Source organism: Rhea americana, unplaced genomic scaffold (genome assembly GCF_003343005.1).
Source record: "Rhea americana isolate MKP2758 unplaced genomic scaffold, rheAme1 scaffold_581, whole genome shotgun sequence".
Taxonomy (NCBI): Eukaryota; Metazoa; Chordata; class Aves; order Rheiformes; family Rheidae; genus Rhea; species Rhea americana.
The window spans coordinates 20,726-33,829 of record NW_028186736.1 but is presented as its reverse complement, the minus strand read 5'-3'; the positions used below and the strand labels follow the sequence as shown (position 1 = coordinate 33,829).

Below are 13,104 nucleotides of genomic sequence, written 5' to 3'. Positions count from 1 at the left end.
CACAGGGGCTCCGGGCTTCGACAGCGTGCGTCTGGCACCCAGATCGTGGGTCCTTGCCGAGAGCTGTTGCCTTCGGAGGCAGTTCCGGGCTGCTCTCACCGGTGCTAAGCAGGAAGATTTATGCCCCTGCTCCTGTGGGAGAGCTCTTTGTCTCGCTGAAAGGTTAAAGAGAGGAACGAGGAGTCCCTAACTGCACGGCCTGATAAGGCATCGCACGTGCCTGACTTTGGGGCGGGGGTCCGGAGGTGTTAAATCTCTCGCTGTTGTTTCAYGGCCCTTCCTTTCCCCGGCGTAGATGGCGTACTGCCAGCACATTGGCGTGGAATTCATGTTTATCAATGACCTGGAGCAGTGCCAGTGGATCCGGCAGAAGTTTGAGACCCCGGGAATCATGCAGTTCACCAACGAAGAGAAGCGCACGCTGCTGGCCAGGCTCGTCCGCTCTACCAGGTACCCGGCTCGGCTTGGCTCACCGGTCGCCTGCCAGCAGAGCGGCAGTCCGCCCTAGGAGGGCTTTCTGCTCGTCCCCCGCTGCCTCCCCTTGCTGCCCACCATGAGGGGAGTCTCCAGGTCCTTGTGGGATCTGCCCAGCTCATGACRCTCGGGTGATGGGTGACAAGGACGCCTGGCAGCCTGCCAGTGGGGAGGTGTGCTGCCGCAGTGCTCACGGGGCCTCACCAGCGCTCTCCCCCCGGGGCGTCCGCTCGGTCAGGTGGCTTTGCTGCCGCACACCTGACGCGGCGAGGYTGCTGGGTAGGGTCTCGCTTCCGGGCTTGGGCAGCCTCTCTGCGCCTCCAAATCATGCGTCGGCTCAGAGTTCAGCAAAACTGGCTGCCGTCTTCTGCCTCCCTCTTTGTCCCCCACTGTTGCAAAGGGTTTGTTTGCTCCCTGTTGCCAGCAACCGCAGCCCTCACAGCCGCCACCTGAGTCACATCTCCTTAACGTCATCTGTTGTGGTCTCGCCGGGGCTGAGTTAATCAACAGAAASGATCACCAGGGTGACGCAGTCGAGCTGCTGGGCTGGCAGGTCTTGCTCAGGTGCTGCCAGCATGTTGGCAAAGAGCCTGAAAACACAGATGATCCTGGCAGAAAARGTCTAAAATAAGATGTTGTTCAGCAGGCTTAAGTGCAGCACGGTGTCTGTGTGCGGGTGGGATGGGGGAGCAGCGAGCCAGGCGGCAGCGCCCTGGAGGAGGGGATCCAGGGTGTGACCAGGGAAAGCTGTCGGACTGCTGCATAATGCCTGCTTAAGCGTCAGTTCACCCTGCTGTGCTCTGGCTCCCTCAGCAAGGTCCCTGTYTCTTCTCTGCCTCCCACCACCAGCCGTGGCCCTGGGAATGACGGCTCGCTCGCTTTGCCTTCCAGATTTGAGGAGTTCCTCCATCGGAAGTGGTCTTCGGAGAAGCGCTTTGGTCTGGAAGGCTGCGAAGTGCTCATCCCAGCCTTAAAGACCATCATTGATAAGTCGAGTGAGAAGGGAGTGGATTATGTTATCATGGGGATGCCGCACAGGTAACCCTGTCTCTATCCAGAGCGGTGTTTGGGTCGTGGAGGAGGGGATGCTCACAGGGTTCAGCGTCGCAGGGCAAAAGTGGCTTCTGCCGTCACCCAACCRGTCTTGCCCCCCAGTAGTTAAGTGTTAGCCGTCCGCTTAGCTCGAGAACTGCAACGCTCCATTAATCTCGGCGTTACTGGCTGCAGCCCGCTCATAACTCATCTAAAGAGTGGCGAGAAGCGCAGCGTCTCGAGCGGCAGAGCGTTCGCCGTAAGGTGCAGGATGCGTGCTCTGCTCTCTCCGGAGGAAACGCTTGGCACGCGGCTTGGTGCAGCGCCCCGGTGGGGCTGTGCGCTGAGCTGCAAAGGATGGAAACTCTCCTGGAAGGTCTGTTGCTGTCGGTCCAGGGCAGACCTTTGGCAGAAAGAGCTCGATTTCATAGCAGAGTTTGAAGCCGAGAGCAGGATTCGGCTTGACTGTTTAGTGGAAGCTGTCAGGATGCGGTGGTGGCATGTCCATCCTCGTGCTGAGGGGTTTTTAGTTTCCTAAGGCGTTAAGGGACTTGTATAGAATTGCAGAACCCTGTCCCCTCCCCTGGTTGTCCTCTCGGGCTGTCCTGAACCTCCGTCACTCAGGAAATGTGGGATTGTCACCCTGGCTGTGTGCAGTGGGGGGAATGCAGGTCTCTGCTCGGGCTGTACCTGGTCAGCTCTCGAGGTCAGGCTGGCTCTGCTTGTTGCTGACAGCAGTTCTGATTTCACAGAGGGCGTCTGAATGTTCTTGCCAACGTGATCAGGAAAGAACTGGAGCAGATCTTCTGTCAGTTTGACTCCAAGCTAGAGGCTGCTGATGAGGTGAGTCTCTTCCTCCGTTCTGTGTCCGTAGCAATTTGCTGTAATCTGCCATCGCCTCCAGGCGCTTGGAGCTGCAGCAGGCAGGGACTGAACGTGGACAACATGCAGCGTGAGCTGGATTAGACCACCACCTGCAGTATCTTTTGGGCCTGGGACGATGTTGGCATCACAAGGGTTTCTCCATCGCATCCCCGAAACGCCACGCACCTAGGTGACTGAAAGCCTTTGTGCGTGCCTCCATCAGCGACTGTGTGGGTCTGTCCTTGCCCATTCTAGGGAACGACGTATGCCCTGCCCTCTTCTTTAGGAAAGCATGCGCGATCTCTGTAGCAGAGGCTGGGCAGTCAGCAGCTGCTCATGGATGTAAAGCAGCCTCGGTGTAAATAAAAACGTGAGGAGAAGCCAGCTAGGAGCTGCATGGGGAGGGGCTCTTCCCCGCATGACGTGCTCCATGCAGGCTTCTGCAGCGACTGCTGGCACAAGCCAACATCAGGAGAGCAGGCTGTTGGCGTCAGCCCCGTCTGGCCTGGCATCCATCAGAGAGGGGCCTGGCAGGAGGGGCAGGAATCCCTCTGGCAGCAGCTCCCGGGTGGATCGGAGGTGGAGGCTGGCGTATGCCCTCGTAGCAGCTCTCTGGTATCCATATSGGAGACTTAGCGCCTCTCCAAAGGCTCTGAGCCTCAGCCTTTGGTGGGAACAATCTTTCTCCAGCTCTGTTTTCCAGTGTCTTCCCCAAATCCAGTGTGCTTACCTCTTCCCCTGCACCTGGGACCTTGTGTAAATAGGCTTGGTGCTTGCTTCTGATATTTGTTAGTATGTTGGCACCTGGAAAAGCCTCTTTTTGCTTTGATGGGAATGAGGTCAGCCCTTAAAATGCTGCTTTCTGCCAGTGCTTTGGATAGCTTGGAGTTGCTGGTCTGATAGCAGACACGATTCCCTGGAGTGTCTCTGTCGGCTGCTGCTTTGGCAGGAAAATGCCCCCTGTTTGCAGCCCCTGTGGTTGCTACCACACTTCCAGCATCCTTCCCTGCATCAAAACCAGCTTGAGTCCCTTGGGGGTGACCCTCCTCTCCCTCCGTCAGGGCTCTGGTGACGTGAAGTACCACTTGGGAATGTACCACCGGAGGATTAACCGTGTCACCGACAGGAACATCACTCTCTCCTTGGTGGCAAATCCCTCTCACTTGGAGGCAGCTGATCCGGTGGTTCAGGGCAAGACTAAAGCAGAGCAGTTTTATTGTGGAGACACTGAAGGGAAGAAGGTAAGTGGTGCYGGAACGCCTGCTCCTTCGCAGTGAACCGCCTAAGGCTGGATGGAGATGGTGGGAGGCAGGCAGATGGATCTGTTTGGAGAGCCAAGCCAGGCAGAGAAACCTAAGAAATGGTTTGCCCTGCCATGCCCCTTTCCCTGCCACTACTTCTCCTGTCACCTTGGCTTTGCTCTTCCGTCTTTCCCCATCATCTTTGGTGATAATCGGGTAGGAGCTTGACCACCCCTGGACTCCCATTCCTGCTCCTCTGTCTCTGAATGCCCAGCTTGCTCTCCCCAGGCCAGGCCTTGGGAAGAAGCAGAAGCACAAATCTGTAGTAGCAAGGCAGGGAAATGACGAGTCTTCCTATTTCTGCAAGCCAACCTGAGCATCACAGCTTGGAGGCCTCAGATGCGGGAGCCTCGAGCTGAAGCATCTAAACKTGACCACGTATAACCAGTCCCCCAGGTTGGAAAAGGTAGAGCTGGAAGAAGAACCCACCTTCAGGGGGCATAGCTGTCTCTCAGCACCTGCCCAGATGCGAARGCAGGCTGGGTAAAGGTTGTGCATGTGTGGGGAGGGGGCATTGATTTGCAAACACTTTCACTGTCTGATTCATTGCAAACCTGTTTCTAACACTCCAGAAGAAGTGGAAGGGTGAGATCAAAAGTACTTCCCTTCCTCCCACACTCCAAGGACTGAATATAAATAGACCAACTCTGTCCTCAGCTGACAGGCAGTGTCCTCAGCCAGCCCCCGGGTACGATATCAAAATATGTAACTCAAGCTGTGGCGAGCTCCCTGCACCAGCCCTGGCCTGGGCTCAGCAGGGAGTACAAAATCTCCTGCCAAAATGTCTTCTGTCTCCTTGGATGAGAGCTTGGGGGAAGAGTGCATTTTTCTTGACTTCCCCACTCAGAAGATGACCTTGTTTTCAAACGTGTATTTCTGGATGGGGCTTGAATCCTGTGCTCCGGTTGCTCCCCAATAATCTCCAGCTATCAGCTGCTGAAAAGGTCCATCCCGCCGCCTGATCGAGCTGCCCTGGGTGTACAGTCCTGGGGGGTGTGGAGGTGGGATAGCTGATGGCCCAGCCTTTTCTTTTGTAAACTGTAGCACATAAGCCACGGCTGACTCCTCCCTGATCCCTTGAGAAACCACAGATTTTCACAAGCTGCTCAGTGCCCTTTCAGGGAGGCTGAAGGCTCRAGGAGATGGGGCTTGTGCCTTGGCCGCTGCCCTTGCCTAGCTGAGTCCTCTCCCCACACAGACCTCCTCAGTCGTATTGACCGTGATATCTTTGCCCCACAGGTGATGTCCATCCTCCTGCACGGAGACGCGGCTTTTGCCGGGCAGGGTATCGTGTACGAGACRTTCCACTTGAGCGACCTGCCCTCCTACACTACCCACGGCACCGTTCACGTCGTGGTGAACAACCAGGTATGACCAAGTAGTCACGCGGAGCTGATCTGCTTCAGCCCTACGTAAACCAGAGTCGTTTCACTGCGACCAGTTCCTGGGCACTGGGTGCTCCTCTCACCTGGGCTGCTTGGGGCTGGATGGGGGCAGCAGGATGATGGCACAGCCACAGGCTGCTGAACAGCTCGAGTGCAAGGAGCTCCAGCTGGACCAAGCCTGGGGGAACCTCAACTCAGCAACAGCAGCTGAGCTGCCCTCAAAGCGGTGTGTGTGTTCACCTGGCACGTTCCAGAGCAGATGAAATGCTGCTGGCCTCGTGCCAAGCCGGCTTTTCTTGCAAACCCCAATCTGCTCCAAAGAACAAGCTGCAAAATATCCTGTAGCTGCTTCTTGGATCCTCACTACTGTCCTTGTTCTGTCCTCCCCTCGCCTGCCGCAGATTGGGTTCACTACAGACCCCCGGATGGCCCGCTCCTCTCCGTACCCCACTGATGTCGCCCGCGTGGTGAATGCGCCCATTTTCCACGTCAACGCGGACGACCCGGAAGCTGTAGTGTACGTGTGTAACGTGGCGGCAGAATGGCGAAGCACCTTCCATAAAGATGTGGTGGTGGATTTGGTAAGAGATGAGGCACAAGGCTCAGTTTTAAAGTTATGGCTCCGCTGCAGATGTCTGGGATAGTCACTAAATACCTCCCAGGCTGCGTTTTCTGGAAGCTGGGGGAGTCTCTTCAGGGCTTGTCCAGCTTTTGTACGTGCTCAATTTGAGGGGAGGGAGAGAGATGAGATTAAAGAGAAGGTAACGAGAATGTAATAGCACTCGGAGAGGAAATGTGTCTCTCTGACTTTACTGGAGCCTGCTCTCCCCTCCTCCCATGTGGAGGAGATGAGAATCRGGTCCCTCCTGGGCTGTTTGGGACTTTCTTCATAGCACAGGAGACACCCAGGTAACTCTGATCGCTTTGAGCCACGGATTTTGCAAGCAGCTGCTTTCAAAGGCTCTTTCCCTTCCCGATAGGTGTGTTACAGGCGCAATGGTCACAACGAGATGGACGAGCCCATGTTCACGCAGCCCCTGATGTACAAACAGATCCGGAAGCAGAAGCCGGTGCTGCAGAAATACGCAGAGCTCTTAATTTCACAGGGGGTGGTAAATCAGCCGGAGTACGAGGTACTGTCACTTGGGGCTTGGGAGGAAAACTGCAGGCGGCGCCTCCCCGAGGGCTGGGTACCAAATGAGGGTTGAATGATGGGGGGAAGAAGGAGCTGACACAACGCAGGATCCACACGATTGCAGCGAACAGGTTTCTTGGTTCAGGCTGCAGCTTTTTGCAGGGCAAAGGAGAAGGCCGGGGAGGGTAGCAGGGGTATCTTGAACAACCCACGGTGAGCTGCTGCTRTGCATACTCAGAAGAAGGAAGGGCAGACAAGTGTCTAGGGAGACTCCAGCGCTTGTTTCCAGCATGCTTGAGCCCATTCCAGGACGGAGCTTGCTCCGATAGCAGCCCTACCCCAGCTGTTGGGCTGTTGCTGTACTAAGCCAGGGGCACTAAAGCTGTTTAGACCCACTTGTTTGGTTCAGACCCCACTGTGAAAGCTGTTGTGGGCCCATTCCTGCTTGCACCTATCACCTAAAGGTGGCAGAGCTGTGCAACTGTTGGGCAAGCGCTGCAGATTACGGGAGTGCTGGCAGCGATTGCGTTAGGAACAGAGGTTTGTCCTTGGACTGTGCTGGCTGCGAACAGTGCAGGAACATCTAGTTCAAGGATCACCCCTTGCTCAGCGCAGCACAGGCCACACAGTGCTAGAGCCGCTCCGACAAGAGTGGCCGCGTGGCTGCGACCTACGCGAGAGCCGCATTTAGCAGCGTCTGGAGCGCTCGGGCTCGCCGACGGCCTGCGGTATCTGGGGCATGTCCTGTATACTGATTCTCGCGCTGCCAAAGCTGCATCAAGCGCTGCAGCAGCTCATTCAGCGCCGCAGTAATGCTGTTGTCCCCGCTTGGTGGTGTCTGTAAAACTGAACACGATTCCTATGCCAGCAGGGACATCCCTCTCTCTCAGGCTGATCTGCTGCAGGGCCCTGGGGCTCCCCCATTGCGGAGTAGCCCTGCTGTGGGGACCTGCTGTGCCCCCCCAGGACACTTGCAAGCTTGCACCGAGGCCCTCAGGCTCAGCGCCTCTGTGTGGAGCTTCCTCACTGAYGCCGTTTCATCTCGTTGTTCTGCCTCGCAGGAGGAAATTGCCAAATATGATAAGATCTGCGAGGAGGCCCTTGCCAGATCCAAGGATGAAAAGATCTTGCACATCAAGCACTGGCTGGACTCACCCTGGCCTGGTAAGTTGCTATCAGCTTTCTGGAGGTACCTAGCAAATACCTTGGCTTTTCTAGAGCCACCTGGGACTCCTGATGCCTTGACAGCTATTTCCTAGTGAACACACAGTCGTGGGAAGACTGGGAGGTGCTCTCTGTGCTCCTGGCAGATCCTGGGCATCCTTGCCCTTGCTAAAGGGCAGTTGCCAGTATCCCGACCTCTTTGACAAGCCTAGTGTGGCCCTTTTGGATGTTGCCAATTATTCCTGCTCCCCTAGGTTTCTTCACTCTGGATGGCCAGCCCCGGAGCATGACYTGCCCCTCCACTGGTCTGAACGAAGAAGATTTGGTGCACATAGGTCAAGTGGCCAGCTCGGTGCCAGTGGAAGATTTCACTATCCATGGAGGTAGGAGGTTGCTGAAGCTACCCCAGACTGTGGGTTTGTTCCAAAGAGCCCGTTGTTTAGAGGAGATGATGTGGGAGAGGGCTGGAACGCAGTCTGGAAAGCAGGGACATGTTACAGCACTTAGATACACTTAGGTGTGGCACAAGAGACCTGTGGTTAAGGGAAGTGGACTGAGGAATAGCTCTTTTTTGGAGCTGATCCTCCCTGCAGTCCTGGTTCCTCATCTCCGCTTCATCCCTTGAGCAGAAGTGGGTTGTTGTCCTGCCCTGAGGCATGTGCACAGTCTCACAGTGCATGAGCAGATCAAGCATGGGGGATGGACACGTTTTCACTGAAGCTTCCTCCCACAYGGGCTACAAACCATCTTCTGTCCTGGCAGGTTTGAGCCGGATTCTAAAAACCCGYGGGGAGATGGTGAAGAACAGGACTGTGGACTGGGCGCTAGCAGAGTATATGGCGTTCGGCTCCCTCCTCAAAGAAGGCATCCACATCCGCCTGAGCGGCCAGGACGTCGAGAGAGGCACGTTCAGGTAAAGCACTCTGCCTGGCTCCATTCGGCCCCTGCTGAAGGGGGTTTCCAGCCTTCCTGTAAGGGATCCTGGGTGATGCAAACAGCTTTTGTCCTAGGTTATTTGGTATCCTGGGCCGCTCCTCTTTGGCAAGAGGAGTGCCAGGACAGTGTGTCAAGCAGCTGATGCCATAAGCCGGAAAGGGGAAAGGGGCTGGGATGAAGTGTCAACGAGGCAGCAGCTTGTGTGCAGCCAGGGTAACCACTGACTAACGCTTTCCCCTCTTACAGCCATCGCCACCACGTCCTGCACGATCAGAACGTGGACAAGAGAACCTGTATCCCCATGAATCACCTGTGGCCCAACCAGGCTCCTTACACAGTGTGCAACAGCTCCCTGTCGGAGTACGGCGTCCTCGGTGAGTGTGGAGGTCCACGCCCGCTGCCGGCGGTGGGTGAGGCTGCGTGCGTGCTCCGGGAAGATAACCTCCCTCCTCCTCTGCCATCCCSCAGGATTCGAGCTGGGCTTCGCCATGGCCAGCCCCAACGCCCTGGTGCTTTGGGAGGCCCAGTTTGGGGATTTCCATAACACTGCCCAGTGCATAATCGACCAGTTCATCTGTCCCGGGCAGGCCAAGTGGGTCAGGCAGAACGGCATTGTCCTGCTGCTTCCCCACGGCATGGAGGGCATGGTAAGGACACCCTCCACCTTGTTCGCAGGCCCAAGTGCCCTGCGCTGCTGCGCACCCTGCGCTGTCTGCCTTGGCTGCCCTTGGCGAGCGAGGTCTCGGTTCCTCATGCCCACCCTGCAGAGCGTTCTCTCTCTCTCTCTCTCTCTCTTTCTCTCTTTCTCTCTCCGCTTGGCTTGGCCCGTAGGGTCCTGAGCACTCATCCGCCCGCCCAGAGCGATTCTTGCAGATGTGTAACGATGATCCCGACGTCTTCCCGGTGAGTGGCGGCCGTGCCGAGCTCAGCCTGTGGCCCTCTTGTTCGTCTCTCCRGGGGCACTCGCTGTGCCCGGGAGCCCATTGCTGCCTTCAAGTGGAGGCAGGGGAGAGTGACAGCCTCGCTGGCTTTGTACAGCACTTCGATTGGGGTGGGTGTCGTGTAGCTGATGGTGGGAGAGGCACGTGACTCCCTGAGCTCTGACTGCAGCTCGGAGGCTTTGGGAGAGGGACCAAACCCAGTGCCAAGCCTGCACCTACCCTGCCTCTGTGGCTGTTGCTCAGTGCGAGGCAGAGGTGTCCCCAAAAGCAGTGTTTACTCATGAGGGAGTGGGTTTCACGCTTGTGCAGCCTCTCCCAGTGCCATGGTCTCTGTGGGATGCTCCAAGGGGGAGCGGGACTGGCTGGAAAGGGGATGAGAGGGGAGGAAGAAGGGCTGCGTGCTGCTGTSCTGGCTGTTGGAGCTGCAAGGCCAAGAAGTACTTGTGTTTCTCTAAATACATCTCAACTGTGCTTGTCGAAGCAGAAACTGGACGACTTTGATGTGCGCCAGCTGTACGACTGCAACTGGATCGTCGTGAACTGCTCCACTCCAGCCAACTTCTTCCACGTCCTTCGGCGCCAGATCCTCCTGCCCTTCCGCAAACCGGTGAGTGCCAGCGAGCCCGCTCTCGGCTAGGCCTGCCTCTGCCGTTCTGCTTCGTTTAGCCCAGGTCAAAGCCGAGACCGGGAGGCCCCGGGTCTGTGCTGAGCCTGGGGACAGGATTTAGAGCGGGCCTGTTCTCTGCGCACATTTGCTGAAGAGGAGCAAGAAGTGAAATGGACCTAGGAGCAAAAAACTGGGAACCCGGCAAATGATGGGTGCTGCTCTCTGGGCTGCAGGATTGCTCCTGGCAGAGAAGAACACGTTCCTGATTGACGTGGGTTTAAAAACACTCTTGTCCTTGGGAAAACGGAGCAGCTCATCTGCTCTTGTGCCCCTGCGTGTCATCCCATACTCCTGGGGATAAGCAAGCAGTTAGCCTGTGTCTGGGCCAGCAAGGACTCAGGGCCCCTTGTTGCCTGGGTGGTTTCGGTACGTGACATCCTGCTAGCCGGTTCTCGCAGGCTGGAGTGTCTGCGATCTTTAGGTAGGTCAGAGACATCAGGGCCGGGAGGCACTGATAAATAATCCAGCCCAGCCGCTTGTGTTCCCACTCCCGGCGATCCGCCTGCATCTGTGTGGGGGAGGCAGGTCTCTGGCAGCRCTTCAGGCTCTTCCCTGGGGGAAACACAGACCGGGAAAGCAGGAGGTGTTGGAAACMGCCGCTGAAGCTGTTGCGGCACAGCAGCCGAGCAAGGAGCAAACCCCTCGTGGCTGCTCSTGCGCTCAAGAGGTTGGGGAGGGCAGGCAGGACAGGCACGTCCGTGCTGCGGTGTTCGTTTGCAGGGGAGGCATTTCTGGCGTGGCTGACTGGCTCGCTTTGCCTCTTCTCCTCCCCCTCCAGCTCATAATCTTCACTCCAAAGTCGCTGCTGCGCCACCCCGAAGCTCGCTCCAGCTTCGATGACATGCTGCCAGGTATGAGAAGCACAGAGGTGTTTGTTCCCCCACGCTCGGCTCTGCAGGATGAAGGGTGAAGGGCAGGAGCTGGCTTGGCGTAAAGTCCATCTGGCAGCAGCCTCCACTCGGCCGAGATTTCAYGCTTAAGAGCAGATCCGGCACCAGAGCTGCTGAGCGAGGCTCGTGCTGCTGGAAGCTGGGGTTTGCCTTGCTGCGGAGAACCCATGCGTGCCAGAGACCCCCCTGTCCCTGGGCTGGCGCCTGCTGGCAGACCGCTTCCCTGGTGCTGGGGCTCGCGTCCCGCAGAGGTTTTGCATCCTTGCGAAGCCTCRCACTGGGGTCTGGACATTGCAGGCAGGTAGTTTGCACTAGCAGGATCGGGCACAGCTCTCCCGTGTAGGAGGAGGCTCGGCCAGCGTGGCACGAAGGCAGCTTTCCTCCCTGCTCCAGGGATTCCTGCCTGATCCTCTCCCTCCACAGCCCGGGCAATACGCTCACCCAAACCGAGGTCAGGGTGTGCCGGGCTGCAGCCAGCTACTGAGCAAATTGGAGCCCCCCCCCTCCCCCTGTCATTAGCGCTCTGGTGCCCTGGGGCTGGTGGCTCAGCCGGTTACTTGCCGCAGCTCTTCGGGCAGTTGCACACCAGTATTTCCAGCATCTCCTGAGCCCCTAGGAGCACCGCGCTTCTGCGGTGAGGAAGGCGCGTGGCTCAGCCTCCTGGTCCTTCACCATGTCGCTTCCTCCATAGGCAGTCGCTTCCTGCCAGAGCTGCGCACGTGGGGTTCGACGGCCCCCACGTGCTGGCCCTCGAGGGCTCGAATTCGGAGCCGAAGGCTGGTTGCTCCTGGCCTTTTTTTTCTTTTTGGCTTTGCCCAGCTGACGGTTGTGCTCTGCCCCTTTCCGCTGTGGTTTGTCTGCACCGACTCRGCCCCGTGCTGCAGGGATGAGCGCAAGCTCCTCTCCGCCGACCCAGCGCRCTCAGTGGGGCTTGTATATGCTGCCCTCACGTTGCACTGTGGCCAAGTCCAGGTCCAGACGTGATCTCTGGGGATGAGGCAAAATCGGGGTGGTTTAGGGTCATCTCGTGCAGGCGTGCTAACAGCCTCTAACAGGCACAAGCAGGTGTTCTGTCGCATCCTGAGAGGAGCAGGCTCTACAGGGGYGAGCTCTGGTGTCCCTGGAAAGCGGGCTGCGCCCCTCCCAGCGTCCAGAGCCGCTTTTCCAGCCCTCTGAGATAAGCAGCCGCATTCCTGCCTGATGTTCTCCTTTCTTATTTCTGGTTGAGCCACCTTGTTTCTACACCCTGTTTGCCCCAGGAACGCTCCTTGCTACTGCCTGTGAGCAGAAGAGCAGGCAGAGGGGTCACAACCCACCGGGGTTTGTCATTCCTTTGAGTTAACTCTCTCTGCGGTGGTGTCAGCCGGCCCCGGGCGTTGCGTTCCATCCCAGGGGACACCTTGTCGCTCCATGCAGCAGCTGGGGTCAGGGAACGATGCAGCAGGAACAGCACAAAGTGCGTTGTGCCTCCCCGGGAGATGTCGTGTGTGGGTGAAGGCAGCTCCCGGTGCACCACAGTCTTGAGTGCCGTTGCCCTAATGGTGCCATCTTGTCTCTTGGCAGGCACCAACTTCCTCCGTGTCATCCCCGATAGCGGCCCTGCAGCCCAGAGCCCCGAGAAGGTCAAACGGGTGTTGTTCTGCACTGGCAAGGTGTACTACGACCTGACGCGGGAGCGCAAGGCTCGGCAGATGGAGGCCGACGTGGCYGTCACCAGGGTGGAGCAGGTGAGCCAGGCTCCTGGCAGGTGTGGTGCGAGTCCGCCTGTGCCAGGCGCGTGGCTTGACAGGGCGTGGGGAGTGGATCGTTCCCTTCGGCTGTGCCGTGGTGACGGCTTTCTGTCTCTCCCCTCCCGCAGTTGTCTCCGTTCCCCTTCGACCTCCTCCAGAAGGAAGCRCAGAAGTACCCCAACGCCGAGCTGGTCTGGTGCCAGGAGGAGCACAAAAACCAGGGCTATTACGACTACGTGAAACCCCGTCTCCGCACCACCATCAACCGGGCCAAGCCCGTGTGGTAAGGAGTAGGGGCCGAGGCTGCAGCTGGCGCTTCCTTCCGCGCCGCATCCCACTGACCCGTCTTCCCTTCTCCGCCGCAGGTACGCGGGACGCGAGCCCGCCGCTGCCCCCGCCACCGGCAACAAGAAGACCCACTTGACCGAGCTGCAGCGGCTCCTCGACACAGCCTTCAACCTGGACGCCTTCAAGGACCTGGCCTAAGCCGCCGCGCGGCCGCTGCAGCATGCTCTCGGCTCTCTGTCTGTCTGTCTCTCGCTCGCCTCCTGTCTCCGTCCTTAACTACAGACCTTGTAAACTAAA

At 57.9% G+C, this 13,104-nt stretch overlaps 1 protein-coding gene across 4 annotated transcripts in view; it reads left to right on the top strand.

Moving 5' to 3' along the window:
- OGDH (oxoglutarate dehydrogenase) overlaps positions 1–13,104 on the top strand; it is a 34,902-nt gene extending 21,798 nt beyond the window's left edge. For all 4 annotated transcript variants that reach the window (XM_085319380.1, XM_085319377.1, XM_085319381.1 and 1 more), the window contains 18 exons: positions 296–450; positions 1,366–1,512; positions 2,259–2,349; positions 3,432–3,611; positions 4,911–5,039; positions 5,458–5,637; positions 6,037–6,189; positions 7,253–7,355; positions 7,610–7,738; positions 8,118–8,268; positions 8,538–8,665; positions 8,760–8,938; positions 9,123–9,194; positions 9,717–9,839; positions 10,678–10,750; positions 12,353–12,516; positions 12,648–12,802; positions 12,885–13,104. In XM_085319380.1, coding sequence (XP_085175506.1) covers positions 296–450; positions 1,366–1,512; positions 2,259–2,349; positions 3,432–3,611; positions 4,911–5,039; positions 5,458–5,637; positions 6,037–6,189; positions 7,253–7,355; positions 7,610–7,738; positions 8,118–8,268; positions 8,538–8,665; positions 8,760–8,938; positions 9,123–9,194; positions 9,717–9,839; positions 10,678–10,750; positions 12,353–12,516; positions 12,648–12,802; positions 12,885–13,005 — 2,433 coding nt within the window. In that variant the 3' untranslated portion in view covers positions 13,006–13,104. The remainder of the gene's footprint in view (positions 1–295; positions 451–1,365; positions 1,513–2,258; positions 2,350–3,431; positions 3,612–4,910; positions 5,040–5,457; positions 5,638–6,036; positions 6,190–7,252; positions 7,356–7,609; positions 7,739–8,117; positions 8,269–8,537; positions 8,666–8,759; positions 8,939–9,122; positions 9,195–9,716; positions 9,840–10,677; positions 10,751–12,352; positions 12,517–12,647; positions 12,803–12,884) is intronic.